We start from the raw sequence: 20925 nt of genomic DNA on the forward strand, positions 1-20925 counted from the left end.
AGACTAGGTGTCATTGTCATGGTTAAACCAGCTGTGCAAATAGAGTGATCCAAAATAAAAGAGTGTCACTAGCGGTAGTTTTTTCTATTGGTAAGATGTTGTAAAAAAGATAGTGAGGGGTGAAATGATTAGATCTTTAAGAGTAAATAGTATACATGTATCGATAGTGTAATTATTCGATTTTTTATTTTAGTCTTTTTAAAAAAATTAAATAATTTTTAATTTGCAATATTTAATTTTTATCCTTAGTTTCAATTGTTGCTTAGTTGTCAGTAGTTGTTGTTTCATTCTCCCATCAGACGCCACGTGAAATGGAAGATGGCCCGCACGAAGAAAACTGGACAGATGACGTCTGAGGCAACAAAGGAAATAGCTGACAGGATTGTAAGTCATTTTTAATTAATAATTGTAATTATCTTTGTGTATTTTGTGAATTCGTTGGACAAATATGTGTTCGGTACAGGATTATATGGACGAGCAGGCGTCACAGGGATCGTTCGTTCCCCCTGGACGTCAGAATATCCTGACTGCTGTCATTGGGCGACCAGAGCACCCTGGTCGTGTTCGTGTTGTTGGAGCCGGTGTCACCATAAAACAATACTTTGGATTGGCTTTGCGAACATCCTGTAGTTCTTCCTCCATGCCTCTTGAAGACCTAGAACAGCTGACCCAACAAATCAGAGACCAACTGGAGGAGTCAATCACAGAAAAAATGACTCAAAAGATGATGACCTCCTTCAGCCAGATGTAGTCCCAGTTTCAGTCTCAGATGCAATCACAGGGACTTGTACTACCTCCAGAGCCAGAGGTTGGTCCCTCAGGTCCTCATGTCAGCACAAAGGAGAGTTGTGTTGCTCCCTCAGGGAACGATCCAGGGACGAGTGACTCAGACAAATACGGGCTATACATTGAAGAAAATCCTTCCCGCCTAGTTGCCTTAGGAAGACTTTATGAGGGATTCACAACAGTTCACAACATCCCTTTGTTGCATGGCCAAGTCAAGGTTGGTGTTGAGGAGGTTAAAGATGCAAAGGCTCTCGTTCTTGTACCCACTGACGAGGTTACCTTAGTGGGGCAGTCACTTAACACCTTCCTTGCTTGGCCAACACATCTTGTGAAGTGTTTATCAGAACATGTATTTTACTTTGATTATATGTTTATTTTTTTCAATTAATTTGTTCACTGTAATCAAAACTTGCTAATTAACTATGTTTGATCAATAGGCAGTTGTGTCTCCAGCAAAACCTCTAGAAAGCCCGGATGAAGAGGTCGATGATCCCTTGTACCTGATGACATTGACCATCCCACAATTGTTTTTGAAGCCTCTCCAGGTTATGTGGGATGCTACCATATTCGGGGTGTTTAATCAAAACTTCCTGTTGTATATAAAGCACGAAGATCTCTCTGAAATTGCACACGGTCGTCAATGTCTCAGTATATCTGTTATACAATTGTGGATTCTGTAAGTCATTTTAGATTACTGTTAATTACCAAAGTAATTGTTTTAAATTCATACATAATTAACTTTGGCTTAACAACACAGCCATCTGACTGAGACAAGTGTGCGAGCGGGGAATTCTGATGTGTATAGATTCCTTGAGCCACAGTCCATTCAGAGATCTGGACAATCACAATTTGAATCTGAAAGTTACATCAAGAGTTGGATACAGAGTTCAAAACGAGATGTTTACCTTGGAGCCTACCTGAATGGGTAAGTCAAACACAACAATTGAATTTAAATAATCTATACTACTACAATAACCCATATTCGTCTCTACTGCAGCGGACACTGGCAAATGGTTGTCATTCTGCCTAAGGAAAACCTAGTTGTCTGATTTTGTTCTTTACATAATAGGCCAGACAACTACCTTAAGGGAATAATTAACAGGTCAATATTGTTTACAATACATTTTTATTGGCATAACTCAACAACATCAATATTTTAATGTTTCTCATATTCAATACTAGTGCTTTCAAAGGACTTGATGATACTCCACAACCTAAATCTAAGGCTGCTGCTAGGTGGATTGTTGTTAAGGTACGTGATTTAAATAAAAATTTTACTTATATATATTTTATGTGTGTGTACACTAATTGTAGTTAACGTTTAATTAATATATAAATTTCATTATGTATTTAGTGTAATAGACAAAAAGAAATCACTGAATGTGGCTACTACGTGATGCACTGGATGTCCACGATAATCTTAGGATCTTTCAGGAATAATTGGGAGACAGTAATTGTTTATTTTAAACAAAGTTGGTTTTCTTATAATTGTTATTACATTATTAATTTATTTTTTTATTTGATCATACAGTATTTTAATGATGTTAGATCATTGGAAGCAGAGAGATTCAAGGCGCTTCGCATCCAGTGGGTACAGTATTATCTAAAAGTTAGAAATCAAACATAGGCTGTTAGGCAACTATGTAACTTTAGGTTACTTAATTAGTTTACATACTTTGCATTACATTTTTTACAATTGTTGTTTCATGTTAACATTGAATAACCTTTGTTGATAGGTAGTTTTTTGCTAAAACCTATTTGAAAGCAAAATGCAAATGATATATGTTGTGTGTTGTGTGGTCTGATTTTAAATTTATAGGTTAAATTTTGGTTTTTTTGTAAAAACAGAGACATTATTTAAAAAAATTCCTGACAATAACATCGGTTTTTTGAAAAAAATCGATGTTAACTATCAATAGTAACACATTCGTTAACATCGGTTTTTTACAGAAAACCGATGTTAACTGTCAATAATAACACATTCGTTAACATTGATTTTTTAACAGAAAACTGATGTTAACTGTCAATAATAACACATTCGTTAACATCGGTTTTTTACAAACAACCGATGTTAACTCTCAACATTAACAAATTCGTTTACATCGTTTTTTTTTTACAGAAAACCGATGTTAACTGTCAATAGTAAAACATTCGTTAATATCGGTTTTTTTTCAAAAAACCGATGTTAAATTTAGTTAACATCGGCTTTCTTAAAAAACCGATGTTAACTGTTAATAGTAACACATTCGTTAACATCGGTTTTCTGTAAAAAAAACCGATGTTAACTGTCAACATTAACACATTCGTTAACATCGATTTCTTGAAAAATCGATGTTAACTTTCAACATTAATATACATTTTTTGGGTGTAATTCATATTAGAAACATCGGTTATTTATATAACCGATGTTTGTAATTTTACATTAACATCGGTTTTTTAACGATAATACTATCAACGTCGGTACTTTCAACATCAGTTCAAAAATCGATGTTGAAAGTCATAAATAACCGATGTAGAAAACATATTTTCTAATAGTTACAACTTAATTATCACTTAATATATATATATATATATATATATATATATATATATATATATATATATATATATATATATATATATATATATATGAAATATTTATTATTGACAATCAAGCTATTGCTTACAATTAAAAAAATATTTTTAAGAAATTATTAAATCATGTTAATTTAAGGATGTCTTTGTCATCACTAATTGGGTTAATTTTAAAGTCATGTCATTACTAACCTTTCACTGCTATTTTATAAAATTGTTGTAGTATGTTAAATACATGAAAGGAATATGAATGTTATAAGAGACGTTACTAGAAGAAAATGACCTATACCTACATACTCTTTTAGCTATGGATACAAAATAATTGTAAGTAAAAAAAAAATACTTAAACCTACATATGTTTAGTGTATTATTTTATATTCATTTTAAAATAATTTTTGCTTTTTTATACTTCTTTCAATGTCACTCAAATGTTTATTTTTGGCATAAAATGAATTTTAGATAGCTTTTTTCTAAATTAATGCAAATAATTATTCAAAAGGGTTAAATATAATTTTGGTCCTTCAAATGTTGATCTCTATTGATTTTAGTCCTTCCAAAATAATTTCATGATATTTGGTCCCTGAAATTATTCAAAATTTTCCTTTTTTTAATCCTTTATTTAATTCCGTTAATTTTTTCTATTAAAAGTATACAATAGTAATTTTTCTAACATTAACTTTTTCATTTTCAACATTAGCATTCAATGTGCCTGGAAGAATAAAGAACAAAAAAAATAGATTACATTATTCACAAACAAGTACATATAATTAAACTCATATATCACCTTTGTTGTTGGTGAAACTGATTATGAGAATAAACATTAGCATTAGGGGTGAGTATACAAGCCGGTTTTGTCTATTTAAGGCCTCACCTGTGAAACTCATGTTTTAAGTGAATTGGGTAAATCTGTTCTATGAAATAAATTGACTTTTTTTTAGGTTCGTTTTGGTCCACCAAGTTTGCAGATAAATGGACTAGTCCACATGTTCAATTAATAATCTTAAAAAAATATGTTTTTGATTGTTTGACACAGTCACAAACAAGAGAAAGACACAATGTGATGGGAAGTGTGACGTGCAAGAGAGAGGTGCAACACGTAGAGAGGGGTGATGCGCACGAGTTGAGGAGGAGGAAGTGACCTTCTCATGTGGTATTTGGTCGAGGTAAAGGAAGTGTGGCACAACGTTGGCTAGGGTAGGGAGGTCACGTGTGAGCCGAGGAAGAGAAAATGATGTCGCATCTGGCCTTACAACGGAGTGAGAGTCGGGAAAAGAGAGGTGTGGCGGAGTGAGGATCGGCGAAGGAGAGGCATGTGACAGAGTGAAGTGAAGGTTTGAAAGGTCTAAAGTCTCAACTCTCAGCTCAAATACTCAATCTGTATCATTTTTATTTTAAAATTAATTATTTTATACGGACTACTCGCAAACATGCGGATAAAATCCATTAAGTTCGTGAACTTAATAAACTAACTCAAGTATTATTTATAATTATACAAATCGACCTGCAAATCTGAACTCATATACCCACCCCTAATTAACATATGCATGCATAGATTGTAACAACTTAAGTCTCACTTACATTATTTACAATAGATGTAGAGATAGCTTACATTTAACTATGTGTTTATATTTTCATTCCAATAATTGATCATTGTCAACAATAATGAAGTCATTAAGATGCACTATGAGCAGTGAAGGCGTAAAGGAGGTAAGCAAAAACTTGTTCCCCGAGAAAGAAACAAGAATAATTTGAGATTGGAAATAAATTAGAAGAATATTTTTTAAAAAATATTCTTAAAAAAAAGGAAAATGAGAGATATATATATTTCATTAGCCAAAAAACTCAAAATTATTTCGGGCCTAAAGTTTAATCCCGAAGCCCATATTTAACATCAACGGCACGTGAGGCAGCATCAGATTCGGGTCGGGTCACGTGCAATATACATACATACATACCCAACATTTCCAATTTCCCCATTTTCATTAGGCAAAGCAAAGCAATCGCATAATCTAGGGTTTGTTCGTTGGTTCGCAACAATGGCGATGAGGAGATTCTACAACGAGATCAAGGGGAAGAGGGTGAGCGAGGTTCCGGAGCACGTGAAGCCGATGCTGTCGCTGAACTACATCAAGAAGGCGATTCAGCGAGGCTTCGATAATTACCATGCCAAGTACATTGAAACCAGCTCCCCCGATCCCATCTTCCATGTCTGCTACGGCGGCATGATCTTCTCCTACCTCGTTGCTCTCCCCCACGAGCGCCGCCACCTCCAGCACGCCCAGGAGCACGCCCAGCAGCACCACTGATCCATCCCCTTCAGGTACCTACTTTCCCAATACGACGCCGCCGTTTGTTTAGTCCGATCTTCGTGAGATTAGATAGATCCTCTGCTTTAGTTATTTGTTTTTGTTGAAATTCGAATGCTTTTTCGCTGTTTTCGTTTGTAATTATAGTAAGAGCATGTTTGGGAATCCTTACTTTTGAGGCAAAAGTAATGGCGTTCATTTTGTTTTTTATCTATTGGATTTGCATTGGAACCACGCCACAACACTTTCAACATTACGTATGAGGAAAAAGTAATTACCCTTGCTTTTGCCTTCTTTTTTGCCCTTTATCTGTTGGATTTGCATTGAAATGCGCCCGCAACATTTCCAACTGCAAACCAAACATGCACTGAAATGTCACATACCATCGGGGTTTGGGTCAGTCCCCCACAACCTAGAGGAATGGGTTTTGTTATTTGAATTCTCACTTGGGAGATGTGCACATATCCGACAATAGCTTGAACATGATTGTGGGATATATCTAGCAATGTCACGTTCTTTTTATTTTTTTGGTCTTAACCCTTCGACCGGAAGGTAAATAAAGCTTGGTCAAGAATTGTTTTCACCAAGGATTGAACTTGGATACTATCCGAACAATTCAACTTTAACTTCAGCAGATTAACGACTTGTACCCAATCACTTAATCACATTTTTTTAAATTTAATTTCAAAGTTTTTGATGGAGTATTAGGGAACTTGAAAACAAGAAACATAATTTAAATAAGGTGGAATTATTGATGACATCAAAAATGAAAACACGAAACACACCCTTGTAGTATTTTATTTTTTTTTGGGGGGGGGGGGTGTGGAGGAGTAATTACCCAACAACAATGTTTTTTTAACATCCTGGACATTGGAACATTTCTACTTTTTCAAATTTGGAAACTGCTTCTTTGCATATATAAGGATACGGTTGCTTACGATGACTTCCCCCATATCTTTGCATAGCAAGCAGCCTTCTGGCACCGGGGTACTTCTTTAGTTAGTTACATTCTACTTGTACAAATTCTTGGTGATGACTGATTAAACAGTATTGCAATTCTATTGCTGTTAATGGACACTACTTGTGCTTGGTGGGTTATATCTAAGTAATTTATTCTAGTTGTTGTATTGCAGATGGTTTGCTTGCTTGATCTCTTTGTTTTAATATATGAAAAAATCAGGGCATGAAGCTACTGTCAGCTTCAATGTGTTTAATTGGTTAGGTTAGATGATAAAATGAGTTCTCTTTGATACAATCATGAATTTTCTTGTACTTGAGTGATAATTGAGTGTGTGCAAGAGAATATAATTTTTTTATTTTGTTGCAGTGCTTTAGGCCTCTGGATGGGGGAATTTTATTTGCAACTTAGCTTGTTGGATGAGTAGAGCTGAACAATTGTCTTTTTTAAAGCCCTCCTAATTGAATATGTTTTTTGGTTACTATTTGCATTTGAATCTTGGACATCATTTGGACTGTTCATGTTCGTGGTAAAATAAGTGGTTTGAAGGCCTGCCCAACTAAAAATGTGTGAAATTTTGTTTTTGCAAACACTTAAATCATCCAGATCACGTAATCTTGCAGAAGAAAAAAGTGAAAGGGCCATTGCTACAAAAAATATATTCTTTTTTGGAAAAGTTGCTTGCACAAATTTTGTTTGGCATCTCCTCTGTTCTCCTCTCATAAATTGCTTTGTGTATCTCCATTCTCAGATGTTCCAAGAGGACATAAATAACATTTAGGAAACTCAATGATAGTGACCAAGGTGTATGTTAAGTATAATAATAGATGACCAAAATCCACAAATTAGTAGGTAATAAACTTTGTTAGTTTCTGTTAATGAAGTTTGTTAGTTAGAAGTATCTTAACTGAAATTGTTAGGGGAAAGGAGGGAATATTAGGTAATAAAAAGTGGTGAACAAGGGGAGAGAGTTCAGATTGGAAAGTGGTGGGTAGTGGGCCAGAATTCTCAGCTTCCTGGAATTGAGAGGAGACAGAGCATAAAACATTCTATCTCTATGATCTGCAATCTACTTGATTCAGACCTGGGAATAGGGGACTTGCTCAATAAAGTTCCTAATTTCTTTTTAGTTATTTCGTATTTCTAATCCACATTTAAGGGGATATTTTTCCATTTTCATTTTCAGTTGATGTGTTTCCATTTAAAATTATAAGAATGCTATCTTTTTTTTTTTCTTTTTAATTCTTATTTTCAAAATTTTGTGAAGGAGATGGTGAAAACAAATAAATGTTTATCTTCACCATTTCTTTTACTAAACTTGAAACAAAAAGCATAATGAAAACAAGATGACATGTTTGTAGTTATTACTGAAATTCATAATGAAAAACACAACAAACCAAACACCTCCATAAGTTCCAAAATAATTTTGGGATGCTGGCCTTTGAATATAAATTGACCAACATGACCCTAAAATGCAGCGTCAAATCATTTTTGAGGGGTAAGTTTACATTCCAAAGTAGTTTTTATTGGCATCCCAAACATCAAATTATGTTTAGTTATGTTTCAAAATACATTCTACTTAATACAAATTCTAAGTCAGTGATATTCTGCTCTTCTATTGTTAATATGCAATATGCCTTCTTTAACTTGAAGTACCTATTTGTTTTATATTTGTGGCTAACATGTTTTTTTTTTTGGTTAGCTGGATCCTGGTTGAATTGGAGGTGGTTGGCTTGCTTGATCTTTGTTTTAAAATCTGAAAAATCAAGGCAGAAAGATACTGACAGCTTCTTTGTATTTCATCATTTGGGTGATAAAATAAGTTCTATTTGATACGATTCTCAATTTTCTTGCACTTAAATATTAATTGAATCTGTGAAAAGTAAACATACTTTTTGATTTGGTTCTCTGTCTATTTAGGCCCCTCTTAATGTGATGTTATTTTGCAACTGCTCACATTGTGGGATAGGTTTCAAATCCCAAACAAATCATAGACAGTGTGCCAAAGTTAAATTTTTTTGAGGAAAAACTGAATAATGGATTTAATCTCTTAATATTTGCATTTGAATGTTGTACATCATTTAGACTGTTCACCTTTATAAATAATTGGTTCACAGACTCGCCTAAGAAAAACCTAAGAAAATGTGTGGTTTTATTTATTTTGTCAAAAAAATCGTGATCTATATATATCACCTACGAGTTTTCAGCGATCCTATTAGGACTTTAGAGACACTTTGGCTCTTTTAAAATGCGTAAGAGTTGGGGAGAACTGGCGAAGTACTAAATTTCAGTTATTAAGAGCCTCTTTGACACTTTAATTCTAGATGACATATTAAAATCATACTAACTTAAATGTTATAGAGTCTACCATACTTTTTTATACTAAAATTTTAGGAGGGGATGACATCTCATGCAGGAAAAGTCTTTGAATTAGGGTCGGTCTAAAAATTTTATGCACCATGGGTGAAATATACATAGTTATTATATTAAATGATAAATAATTATTTTTGTTTCGTAGATGAAAAAGCCTAGGTGACAGAGATAAATTTATTAGTGTTCTATATATTTATAAACGAAAATAATTATTTATTTAAAATATGATTTAATTTTTATATATTTTTTTAAAATTATTTCAAGTATAATATTATAATAAATACTTTAAAAAATAGAAAAACAAATGGAATAAATATAATAATAAGTATAATATTGATTAATAAATATAATATGTTTGATTCTTTTAAATTTTTATTATAATAATATTAGGTAATAATAAAATCAAATTAAATATTTTTTTTAAAAAATTAATTTAATAGTTGTGTATTTTTATTTGAGTCTCATTTTAGATGAGACATCACATCAAGATATCTAAAATATGAGACTCAAACAAAAATACATGATGATTGAATTAATCATTGCAAATTTTAAATAGACAAATATGTTTTTGTTTGCCATATGCAAAGATACAATTTTGGTACAAATAAACAAACAATTAATTGTTAAAAGATAGTAGTTTATTTTCAAAGGGTAAATTACTAACTACTCCATGAGATTTTGTAATTAATTGTCAATTTTGATCCCAAATCATATTAAAATATTTAATTTATTTCTTAAAATTTTAAAAAATTTAATTTAATCCTTAAATTATTAAAAAATAATCAATTGGATTCTTTCCATTAATTTAGCGATGATGGCGTAAGGTGAAAATTCTGGGAGGTTCCAAAACAACTCCTCAGCACGTCGTGACACTCACTCGCTTTTCCCACTCCTCGTTGCAGTCCTCTCACTCCGGGGAGGTTCCAAAACGATCACCTGATTTCGCGGAGGCGCTGATCGATGGAGTATTCGAGGTTGGCGACGTGCGACTCGAGTTTGGAGAACTCAACAGCGAGAGAAAGGTACTTCTGCTCAGCGTTGAAGTCGATGACGTCGACCTTGGCGCGAACGATGTCGAGCTCTTGGAGCACACCGTAGATGAAGGTGTCGGCCTATGCAGCCACGAAGGCGCCGTTGTCGGAGCATCGCGAGAACTCCTTGTTAGAGAGGAAGAGAGGCATCAAGTTTTGTGTGCTAATCGGAGAGAGTTCGAAAAGAAAAAAAGGAAAGTAAAAGAAAAAAATAGATCTGGGGAGAAAGAAGAAAAAAAAAGGAAGGAAAAAAAAATGACAAAAGTATCAAATTAGTCTCTCACTTTTGGAGGCATTGTCAATTTAGTCCCTGAGATTTAAAAAATGTCAAAATGATCCTCGATTTTATTGTTACATTAGTCCCTGCCGTTAGTAGTCTCTTAACACTGTTAGTAAATGTGTGATGTAGCATATTAAGTACCACCTCGATGCATACGTAGAACTTCCACATTAGTTTCTTCTACTTATCACGCAAGGAGGGACTAAATTGACATTAAAGGGACTAAAATGATATAATTTAGGTAATCATCTTTTTTCCCAAAATGTTAAAACCCTAATGATTACTTTAACATTCATGCTTTCATTCCATTTTTCCTCTTACTCATACTCTCATCCGATTCTTATTTTTCTCTTATTCATCTTTGTAGTTCTTCTTCTATTATTTTGTGATCTACCATGTCTGCTAATTCAAGCACAAGGAAAAATGTCACGTCAAATTGTCTTTGCTATTGTCGTAGAAGAGCTACCATTCGAACAGTAAGGACGACAAGGAATAATGGGAGACTGTTTTATGTTTGTCCATTACCACAGGTAAGTAATGTTAATGCTTGTCCATTACTTCTCGGGCTATCTAACTTTTCAGATTCATAACCAACTGGTTCAACTTCATCCTCTTGGACTTCATTATTGTATTCTGGAATATCAGTCCACCATTCACAGCCTACCCTCACTTCAACATCTACATCCTCGTCACCATCAATGTCATCATGCTCCTCACTAGCAATGTCTTCCTACTCCTCACCATTGGTGTTTACATCCACTCCATTACTGTCACCATTACCCACATCACCATCACCATCATCTTTATCTCCTTCTTCCTCAACTTCTGGAATTGGATTCAGATTACCTAAACCATCTTCAGGTACATCGGCTTCAAATAGGATAGGCTGTTCATCAACCTTGTGGTCATAGTACAACTCTACCTCATCTCCATCGTGCCTTGCAGTGATGACCATATCCCGAATATCAAAATCTGTTTCACATACACGCAAACCCTCCTCCAAATCCACTTCCTTATCCACAACCCAGTGAATGTCACTCACATTGTTATATTTTCTACAATGCTTCACCAGATTGGTTAGAAGAAAGAAATTTAAATAATTAGTTTCTATCTTATCCCACACATCTAACTCCCCATCAACATACTTCAATTTTCCATTAGCTTCATTCCTGGTAAAGGTACCTCCATGGTGTAGTACCAAGGTTATTTCTCACATCCAGTATAATCAAGGCGTTTGAATGATATAGTGTCGGTTCAACTACGCTGGTTCAACACGAGAAGACCAAATGCAGTGAAAAACAAAACCTTTACCTCTACTGGAAAGCATCGATTACATCAATCAACATTAGAGGGTGACGGTGATCGACGTGAAACACACAAAAACACTGATTGTGTCAATGAATAGTAAAGGGTGACGAAGAACGGCAACCACCACCACCACCATTGGGAGAGTGATGATCGATGTGGACCTAGCACAAGAACGCTATCCTTCAACCATAAGAGGGAGAAAATAGTGAGAGGAAATTTATCACGTTTTCAATTAGATTGAAAACTATTAGGGATCAATTTGACACTATATACAAAAATTAACTCTCTATTTTTCAATATAATATCTAAAATTATGTCATATTAGTCCCTATGATGTGACATTACTTATTTTCCAATTACGCTTGCCACGTGTGCATCCAGGTGGCATTTAACGTGCCACATCACACATTTACTAACGGTGTTAGGAGACTACTACCGACAGTAACTAACGTGACAAACAGAATGTAAAATCGATGATTATTTTGATATTTTTTAAATCTTAGGAATCAAATTAACAGCGCCTCCAAAAGTGAGAGACTAATTTGGTACTTTACTAAAAAAAAATATTAATAATCAGATATTAAAGTTATGGATGATACACGGAGTGCTTTTTTTATGTTGTCCGACACCGATGTTGAGAAATTGTTAATATTGTCATGTTCTGATCATTGATGTTATCATTTGTATCATGGATTCTTATTATTATTTGGTCTTTATTACTCAATGAAATTTCTATTTGTTTGTCACTTAAATGATGTCTTTTAATCTTTAGAGGTATATATTATAGAAAAGAAACAGGATCTGGAATCAAACGTGTATCCTCCGCTTCTCCTTGATCTTGTAGAAAAGAAAGGGAGTTGTTGCTTATGGTATAATTTATTTTGTTATTATACACGTTAATAATGATATATATGTAAACTTTTTAAATAATTTTTTAAGAATTTTTGCATCTTCTAACTTAAGAAGTTATATCAAGTTGTTTTTGTCCTCTTAAATAATATTAATTAATATATTACCGTAGAAAATAGGTATTGTATTTACAAAGTTACATTTGTCATTCACATGAATTTGTTAATTTATTTTATCTTAATATTACTTTTAGCATAATTAGTTTCTTTTAAAGTAAAGCACTATATCTAATATTTATTTTATTATCGAATATAAAAAATATACAAATGAAAAATGTAAAATAATATATAAAAAATACATACAAATTAATACATTTATTTTTTAATGCATATGTGTATCTAAATTTATTAACATAGAGAAATTATGTACACATTTGGATGTTAACACATTTGGATGAATAGTGTTTTTTCTTCTTTCAAAAAGCAAGATTGATTTATATTTAACTCACGGAGAAGAACAACATATCAGAAATCACACTAAAATCTAAATTATTAAGACGGTATTATACTATTTTAATTTGTTGATATAATTATTTTAACATAATATATTTTTCTTTGCTTATTATCTTTTGAATTAACTAATTTATTAAATATTTATCTTATCTAAAATAGAAAGTATAAATATGTAGTAATAAATGAGGATGAATATTTTTCATGAAAGTATGAAGCAAAATAAGAAAATAAACAGAAAAATTTATACTTAACTTACAGAGATAAACAATCTACTCTACTATTTTAAGTCTTTGGGAATCACTTTCTTCTTCGATCACGTTTAGTCCTTGAATATTCAGGAAAAAAAAACGTTTAGTCCTTGAATTTTTATCCATTTAAAAGATTACAATTGGTTATTTTAAAGGAATAAAGTTATTAAATTGTTGCATGTCCACTTTGATCATTACCAGGTGTGTGTTTTTCCACGGGGCATAGTGTTGAGCTTTAAATATTCTATATTTTAACTTATAGGCATAAGATGTATTAATCATGGGTGATTTTTTTTTTTATATAGAACCTAAGTTTATATATATATATATATATATTCTTTTTGCTCAATACATTTAATTGTTTTTCTTTCAGGTGATTTTCTTCTATAATTTCTTTTGGAAATTGTCAAAATTATGTTCCAGTTTTTTTTTTTGGATCAACGTTGCTATATATGTTTAGAGTCATGATTTTTTTAAAAAATGATATTACATTTAAAGTTTATAAGTTAATTCTCATTTAAATAAATCATTATAAAGATGTATAAATGTGATGATATTTACTTAGTCTTATTTATCTTTTTTTAGCAAAATTGAACACAACAAATTTGTAAATCATAAAATTGTCATCCTATAATTTTTAATTTTAAAAATACAACTTACAAAATTATACTTATAATTTTTTCCGTGCATCACTTGGATCACTGAACTAGTTTCATATTATTTTATTTAAGTTTATTAATATTTGATACATACACATGTACAAGTTTTTTTTTTAAAAAATATTGATAGTAAAAGAATCTTTAAAATTAATGATCTAGTGACAGTATAAAAATACAAAATAATAACAGTACAATAAATACAAAAATAATAGTTGTATGTATTTTTTTAATTAGGAGTAGCGTATTTATAGATATAAAAAATAGATAAAAAATTATAAAAGATAAATAATCATAAAAAATATAAACAATTATAAATAGATTATTTATGATAATTAAATTGATTATTTACTGGATAAACAAATAAATAAAAACTAGAGAAGGACGAACAAAACAAAGATGAGCACTTTTTAGCAACTATGTAATAAGAAAGTCATCATAAGGTACAACACAACACAACAAAGGAAGAGTTTAACAGTGAAGAGAAATAAAAGAAGCAGCAGCACAAGAAGCTTACCGTTGCCGGTGATGCTTCGGGAACAACCACACCGTCACTGGTGATTGTTAGTTCTATCATCAACATTGGGAATCAAAGACCCAATTTTAAATTCAAATCATTCACTCAATAAAAGGCTCACTTCACTTATTTCTTCAAAACTCTCAGTTTTATACATTTCTTTTTCCATTGGCACAGCTTCAGAGCCATTCAAAGTTCAGATCTTTATCCATCTTTTCTCTTCCATTGCAGGTTGGTTTTCTCTTATTGGCCTTGAAACTCACGTGGGTTTCTTTGTTTTGTCTTGGAGCTTTGTGGGGCTCAGTAAAGTCTAGGCCTTGGCGTGGCTTTGTTGACCAATTGGCCACACTAATCATAATTTCTTGTTTTTTAGATTGAATTGTGGTTCTGAGAAAGATTGGTGAAATTCATGATTAGTAAATTTTGCGGTTCTTTGGCCTCTGAAGTGATCAAGGCCTTGTAGTCATCATGCCTAAGAAGTTTTCTTGTCGAGTGACTCTTGAATTAGTGTTCTTCTTCTTCTGTGTCTTTTTGTGTTGTGACCATGTAATGCTTGAAATGGTTGCTGGTTCGTTTTGTGCTGTGTATGCTTGGCAATTTTGTATCTGGGTTTTGATGAACTATTTGTGTGTTTTATATGTTTTGCTTTGATCTGAATTGGTTTAGGTTATCAATTACTATGCTATTGATGATTGTGGCTTGATTTCCTGGGGTATTGTGAAGTGGGTCATCATTACCCCTGCTTATCCCTATGCTTTTTTGAAATAGTCTTTCTCATCTTTGTATGCTTATGTATTTGAATTGATTTACTGTGAATAAACAATAAACATCATACTGGTTTGTCAGTTTTGGGATAAGTTGTTCTCTCTTGGTTATACTTTCACTCGAATGGTGCAACCTAACAGAACATACATTTGGTTTTGTGTGAATTTGGTTACAATGATATCTTTCATTATCTTATAATATGGATTCATAAGTTTGAGTCGTATTCATGAATCAAATTATTAATGATTGTAATCATGGTTTTTTCTATTAAGGATTGTTATTTTCTGTGTGTTATAAATGACTGTATGATATATCTTTACAGTGGATAAGAAGTAATACTAATTTTCAATTTGAAGTGCTTTTTTTTTATCTGCAAATGTTAGTTTGTTAGAATGTTAGTTTTTGTTAGCAGAGGGGATTGAACTTGTGACCTTCCCCCTCTTCCTTTATTCCTTAACATCCAACCCACCTTATATCTCCATTTCAAAGTGCAATTAATCATCAGTGTGTAATATGTCCTTATTTGTACAAAATATATGTCTGCACAGAAGTATGTTCACTGCCATGTCTCTTGTACTTTTTAATGCCATTATTTATCAATTTTATGCCTGTACTTCAGGGGTGATACAGAATCAATTAATATGCGGGATGTGAATAATTTAAATAACAAAGGATCTGGAAAATCTAGTTACTCACAGGAACAGACTAAGTCCAAGCTAGTTTCCTCGAAATTCAAAACAAGTAGCACAAAACGCCAAGAGAAGAAACACAAAGTGAGGTCAAAATCTCATAAACACAGAGCTGGTACAAGCAAATCAAAGAAGACAGTTACACATTCTTCTGTCGAGGCACCACTTGAGGATTCTTCAAATAAAAAAGTGATTATTAGAAAATATCGGCATAAAACTGATGGGAAATCTTCACAGATGCTGTCTTCAACAAAGCTAGAAGGAGGAAAAAATTCTCATAGTTCTGGAATAGAGGGGAATGATGTTGATGGGGAGGCAAAGATTAAAAAACGTAAGAGAAGAAAGAAGAAAAGACAAAGGAATAACATAGATGTTGATGATGCTTCACGCTTGCGAAGGAGAACAAGATACCTCTTAATCAAAATGAAGCTAGAGCAGAACCTTATTGATGCTTACTCTGGAGAAGGTTGGAAAGGTCAAAGGTATGGGAAAATATTTTAATTAGCTTATAAATTTTTTCAAATGATTGAATGAGATGTCGTCTTCCCTACTACAATTTCAAAAGAATCTGTGAATGGATTGTTATTATTATAAGTAGGAAAAATATGTTCACTACATCGCATCTAGGAATTTCTGAAATTTTTACATGAAATATTGGGGAATATATTGTTAAGGAAATGTGATATATAATTATATACCTTTTACATTGGAAGGATAATCATGGTAGTGTCGTGTATAATGCATAATTTCTCCATCAATAGAAAAGATGTAATACTAGGAAACTATACAACTTGTGAAGAAATGATACGAAGTTAGTTTGATAAAAACAGAAATCTTACAAATTGTTCAATTCCAGATTTCTGGACCCTAGCCATTGTTGAGGAAAGCTAATAATTTGTTTAGTCTAATTAAATTACATGTGAACTTACAATTTGAGGGAAACTTACGTTGTCAGAAAGGTATAGGAAAGACAAACAATCCTAATCAACATTGGTAGGATCTGTTGTTGTCTTGTGCTTACTATGTCATGTCCTAAGAAGGGTAATTTTAGAATGCTTATAGATAATTTAAGTTGTCCTGCAATTATCAACCTATGCTGTGTATTATTTGACTTATTATTGCAAACATAAGGGGAAAACACTTACAGAAACCAGAGAGATGTATAAATAATACTTCTTGCAAGAAACATTGTAAATAATACAATAGTGACATCTGAAGGAAAATAAATGATTTAAGATTCATTTTTTTTTGGGTGGAGTTAAACATTCAATTTATTTATTGGACATTCATTTGTATGTCCACTAACAGTTTCCCTTGTTTTTATTTTTAAGGAAAATTGTCTGTTGTATTTTTCTATGTGCTGAAGCCTAGGGAAGATTTTGCTTAGTTATCATCAATTATGTTAGATTTAAAATCATTTATAAGCCTTCACCCAATACCTTTTGGAAAAGTTGATTCATCACATGGTATTAGAGCTATGCCCAATCAATCATGAGTTTGAACCTTGCCACCCCCATTATTCTAAATAAATATTGAATTTCAGCACAAAGTAAGGAATGCTTGTATTCAAACCTTCTCATGAGCCTTGACCTAATTAACTTAAGCTTTTGAGTTGGTTGATGACAAGTAGAAACAATGTTTAGGGCCTCTTCTCATCTCCTAGTGGTACAAGAAGCAATCGTCAATTCCTAGATCCAAATTATTACATTAGACATAGAGAGAGATGAGAGAGCGAGGTAGAGAGAGAAACAGTGAGTGGGGGAGAGAGAGAAACAAAGAGAGGTCTCGTCTCAACTATGCTAGGAAGGGGTATGTGCAACATGATGCGATGACTATAACAACACAATGGGGGAAGGGAAGGAGCAAAAACGGGAGGGATGCACTAGACATATACTCGTTCTACTTCACACAATTTCCAAAAGACATGGGGAAAAGAACCTATGGTTTGAGTTTAAGAAGAGGGGCAATGTTAGGGAGGTATTCATTGCGAGGAACAAAAACAAGAGTGGTCGGAGATATGGCTTTGTGAGATTTAAATGGGTCAATAATGCCAGGAAATTAGAGAGACAACTAGATAACTTGGTCCTCGAAGGACTAAAATTACACCTGAATCTTCTGAAACATGGAAGGGAATGGAAACCAACAAAGAAAGTTAACAAGGAACATCAGCATAAGGAGGAGGTGGTCACAGAGAAGCTGGCAGAGAGAGAAAAGGTAAAGGAAAGGAGATAGCAGAGCATACGACATTGGCTACAGGATTATAGAGGCAGAATCCCCAACGAGTGACAACATTCAGATCATATGCGGAAGTGGTTGCAACTGGCAGCAAAAATATGGCGAAACGATGGACACTGAAGTATGTGCAGGCATCAAACACGACATCTTGCTTGTCTGTCCAACTAACCATATCAATGGAAAAGAAGACATGGCTACGCAAAACTTGGGTAGGCAGACTGAGGAACCTAACAATGTTTGATAGACTAGAAGAACTTGTGGGACGGAGGTGAAAATATCAAACCAAAGTACATTGGTGGTGATATGGTGCTACTCATGGGGCTCAGTGATACAAGAGCACAAGATTTGTGTAGAGAAGGAGTTGAAAGCAGGCTATCGATGTTCCATACCCTAGAGAAATGGAGCCTAAGTTTGAGGCCTGGATTTAGGATGGTCTGGGTTATGTGCTGGGGGATCCCGTTACACGTGTGGGATGTGGCAAACATCACAAAGATCGTGGAGGGGATTGGCGAGGTGGTGGATGTTGACGAGGATGTAGATGTTCTACAAAGGCTGGATAGGGCACAAGTTTTAATCAAAACACCATGGCCTCCTACAATCAACTACACTATAACCATGTCCATTAATGGGGCCGATTACGTGGTTTCAATTGTAGAAGAGTTGTGTCACAATTATCGTAGATACAATTGTAACAGAGGAAGCTATGTAGAGAGTTGTGTCACAATTATCGTAGATACAATTGTAACAGAGGAAGCTATGTAGAGTCCTTTGAAGAAATATCCTCAGAAGGGAGTGAGATTGAGCTGGACCTAATGTCGGAGGAAGCACAGGTAAACGACGAGTTTCTGGTGACCAACATGGAAATGGGTGCAGATAGAGATGATATCGATAGAAACATCGGGTTGCAGCAGTTGCCCGTTGGTTATTGCACAAACTCAGTAACCACGGTCAACCAAGATACATGGGTGTCATACTTACCAAAGTGTGGTTCCACTCATTCTGGGCTTGGCGAAGAAAAATCTGAACAAATGGCTGACACATCTGGTGCTTTCGGCGGAAGTCAAACCCTAGTCCAGGAGGGACAGCATGGAGATGTGGACAGGGAGGATAAACAAAAGCAAGGCCAGACAGCAGAGGATGAGGCCATAGAGGTGGTAGGTACTGCAGGTTCTAATGAGGAGTGAGAAAGGAGTAATAAAAACGGGAAGATTGGGGAAAAAAGGGGCCCACATCTAAAGACAAAATTTGAATTAAAGGAGATGCAGAGGGAGGCACGTGAGTTAGTATAGGAATGGGAAGAGGACAACCCCATATCAGGTCCCATTGAAAAAGCACCTGCTGGGAAAATAGGAGAGATGCACAATAATATGGGCCTCCAATTAAATGGACCTGAACATATATGGAAGGTTTTCACAAGAAACAATGGTTGTAAAAAGCAGATAGGGTCCAAGGAAAAAGTAGGCTTGCAAGAGGGACACAGGATACAACTAAACAGCAATGAAGAAAAGGAGTTCAATAGAAGCCCAAACAATTATTCTCAGGCAACTTCGCCCCAACTAAATGGAGGCAGTGGGCTGAAGGAGGTTGTCACGTGGGAAGGAAAATATAACGAAAAGCATGACAGAACAACAGCAACTTCAGATTCAACCCCTAGAAGCGTTGAGATGGTAAAAGATGCATCAAGTAATTGGGACATGGCAAAAAATATGGGAGTAAACTTCAGCACGCAGGAGGGAATAATGATATCCAAAATGGTCAGCTTGGAGGAAAGGGATTGTTACCTACAATATAAGGGGTTTGGGGAGGGGTTTAAAATGGGCTTCAATCAGAAAAATGGTGAGGAAAGAACAAGTAGATATGTTGTGCTTACAAGAGACTAAGAAGGCAGTGATAGACAAGGCCCTATGTCAAGTTCTATGGGGTGATGCTGAAGTTAGACGGAAAATGCAGCCAACAATTAATAGGAAGGGACATGGGCTGGTGACAGTGGAAAAGTGACAATAGTAAATATATACTCACCATGTGATACAAGCCAAAAGAATTCTATGGGATCAAGTCAGGCAACTCAGAGCTGCAAGCAGTGGGGGTCTCTAGTGCATTTTAGGAGATTTTAATTGTATTAGAAGATCATCAAAAAGAGTTAGAGTGTGTCAAAGGGTACATGGCGGGGGTAGCATGAAGGAATTTAATGATTGGAATGTTGACTTAGAGGTTGAGGACGTGCCTTGTGTGGGGCGAAAATTTACCTGGTACAGACCAAATGGGACAACTAAAAGCAGACTAGATAGGGTCCTAGTCTCTGTAGAGTGGTGTTCCAAGTGGCAAGGCTGGACTCAGCTTATCATGGACCGTAATTTCTTTTTATCATTGCCCAATTTTATTGCGATCCATTCATGCTGATTGGGGACCGAAGCCGTTTCGAGTTTTTGATTGCTGGCTTGAGGATTAGTCATTCAAGAAAGTAGTATGTGATTGTTGGTTGGAGAACTCTGTAACTGGCTGGGGGAGGGGGGCATGTCCTAAAAGAAAAACTCAAGAGACTAAACCAGAGACTAAAAGAATGGAACAAAAATCAGTTTAGTGATGCTCATCAGAAATTGAAAAAAGCGGAATCGGTGCTTAACAACTTGGAAAAAAAAAGAGATAACAGATAGATGAATAAGGGAAAGGGAAAATTGAGAAAGCAATTGTAGGAGGACCTTTGGCTGGCAGCAACCTCAGTTGAATCCATAGCAAGACAAAGGGCAATATCTAGATGGATTAAGGAAGGGAATTGTAACCCTAGGTATTTTCACTTGACTATAAATTGGAAATGTCGGTACTATATGCTTAGAGAAG

At 34.2% G+C, this 20925-nt stretch overlaps 2 protein-coding genes across 6 annotated transcripts in view; both read left to right on the forward strand.

The window, feature by feature from the left end:
* Nucleotides 1-5321: 5321 nt before the first annotated feature.
* Nucleotides 5322-8526, forward strand: LOC100527402 (uncharacterized). The gene is made up of 2 exons (XM_003546385.5): nt 5322-5680; nt 8327-8526. The coding sequence occupies exon 1, from the start codon at nt 5397-5399 to the stop codon at nt 5664-5666; it is 270 nt and encodes an 89-aa protein (XP_003546433.1). The 5' UTR covers nt 5322-5396; the 3' UTR covers nt 5667-5680; nt 8327-8526.
* A 5783-nt stretch (nt 8527-14309) lies between these two features.
* Nucleotides 14310-20925, forward strand: part of LOC100787118 (pathogenesis-related homeodomain protein) — a 20263-nt gene continuing 13647 nt past the window's right edge. The window contains exons 1-3 of one of the 5 annotated variants that reach the window (XM_006597736.4): nt 14335-14444; nt 14576-14629; nt 15783-16334. In XM_006597736.4, coding sequence (XP_006597799.1) covers nt 15805-16334 — 530 coding nt within the window. In that variant the 5' untranslated portion in view covers nt 14335-14444; nt 14576-14629; nt 15783-15804. Of the gene's footprint in view, nt 14445-14575; nt 16335-20925 lie in introns of all 5 variants that reach the window. The other 4 variants (XM_006597735.4, XM_014767983.3, XM_014767984.3 and 1 more) reach the window with 4 other exon arrangements.

This window comes from Glycine max, chromosome 15 (genome assembly GCF_000004515.6).
Source record: "Glycine max cultivar Williams 82 chromosome 15, Glycine_max_v4.0, whole genome shotgun sequence".
Lineage (NCBI taxonomy): Eukaryota > Viridiplantae > Streptophyta > Magnoliopsida > Fabales > Fabaceae > Glycine > Glycine max.